Consider the following 1,424-nt stretch of genomic DNA (forward strand, 5'->3'; position numbering starts at 1 on the left):
GTGGCTGCTGCAATGAAGTTTCAAGGCTTGATGGGGGTGGAGGAGGGGGGAGAAGAAACTCAGGAGTCGGTGCCAGGAAAGACCCACACCGATAAAGTTCCCTGGGACCCCCAAAGATGGAGGCTTTCTACCATCCCTGGACGCCTTCCAGCCCCCCAGCCCCCCTCTGCATTGTCTGCCTTGCACATGTCTTTGTTTTGATATTCGCGAGAGGGTTTCTTTCCTGATTTCCCCCTCTCGATTGGTTTTCAGAACATGCCCCCCCTGAGCCCGGAGAAGCCTGCCTTGTGCGCTGGGTGCGGAGGCAAGATCTCGGACAGATACTACCTGCTGGCTGTGGACAAGCAGTGGCACCTCCGGTGTCTTAAGTGCTGTGAATGTAAACTGGCTCTGGAGTCAGAACTCACGTGCTTCGCCAAGGACGGCAGCATTTACTGCAAGGAGGACTATTACAGGTACAGGCGCCCCTGGGGTGGGGAGGGATTCCCGGTTTCCTTTGAGGGGGAGGGGAGATAACACCCCCCCCCCGGACGAAGGTAAAATCCTCTTTGCAAACGGAAAGCCTCCCCTGAGGTCCCAGAATTTCGAAGCTATTGGGGAGCTCCTGAGCAGGTGCTGATTCACACGTGCTCGTGATCACTGGGTATCTTGACCGGGTCAGACGGGCACCTGTGCTGTACACTGCAATGATGACCCACCAGGGTCGGGTTGAGAGGCAAGAAAGGCAGCAACCGATCGGGTTCCAGCCGCTGTCTAGTCTTGCAAACCCTTGGTGCACCGCCCTGAGCTCCATAGCAGAACAGCATCCTAGAAATGTGAGAAATCAATCAGCCGGGGGCTGCTTGCAGGCTAATCCTTCCACGAGTGGAAAGCCAGTAGGATTTGCACGTATGAACCCGCCAGATGTGCATCATGGCAGGTGGACTTTCACTGTCAAGCAGCCGCAAAGGCAACGGAAACACTTCTGCATTCAGCCGCCAGCCCAATTCACATTACGCGAGTGTAGGGAAATCACTCTCAGTTGTGCAAGTGTGAACCACTGGCTCTGTCTGAGGTCCCACAGGGGAAAAAAATCCCTCTGTGGTTTTAACAGGAGCCTGGCGCCTCCTTTGACCCGTAGCCAAAGTGAATCTGTGCTGACTGGCAGTGGCAGCCGAAGGGGTCGAAAAGCTTGGTAGATTCCAAGGGAAGTCCTAGTTGCCTGGTTTACAGGGCTTGACACCCGCGTGCAAATCGCCTCTTGAGTGCTGCCAGTCAGGCACGCGAGCCAGGCCTCGGAAAGTTGGGGCGGCGCTTCCAAAGCACTCCTTTCACAGAGGCCGGTCTTTTGGGACCATCTACATGGGGCAGAGGCACCGACTTGCCTATAGGCCGGCCGGCTGGGGCTTGGTTGCCCACCCAGGGGCAGCAGGGGAAAAGGTGCA

General features: G+C 56.6%; 1 protein-coding gene across 2 annotated transcripts in view; it reads left to right on the top strand.

Moving 5' to 3' along the window:
• The first annotated feature begins 255 nt into the window (after positions 1-255).
• The window catches only part of LHX9 (LIM homeobox 9), a 22,020-nt gene continuing 20,851 nt past the window's right edge, over positions 256-1,424 (top strand). For both annotated transcript variants that reach the window (XM_015416953.1, XM_015416954.1), the window contains exon 1: positions 256-455. In XM_015416953.1, coding sequence (XP_015272439.1) covers positions 256-455 — 200 coding nt within the window. The remainder of the gene's footprint in view (positions 456-1,424) is intronic.

This window comes from Gekko japonicus, unplaced genomic scaffold, assembly GCF_001447785.1.
Source record: "Gekko japonicus isolate JY-2015 unplaced genomic scaffold, Gekko_japonicus_V1.1 scaffold467, whole genome shotgun sequence".
In the NCBI taxonomy this organism is placed as follows: Eukaryota; Metazoa; Chordata; class Lepidosauria; order Squamata; family Gekkonidae; genus Gekko; species Gekko japonicus.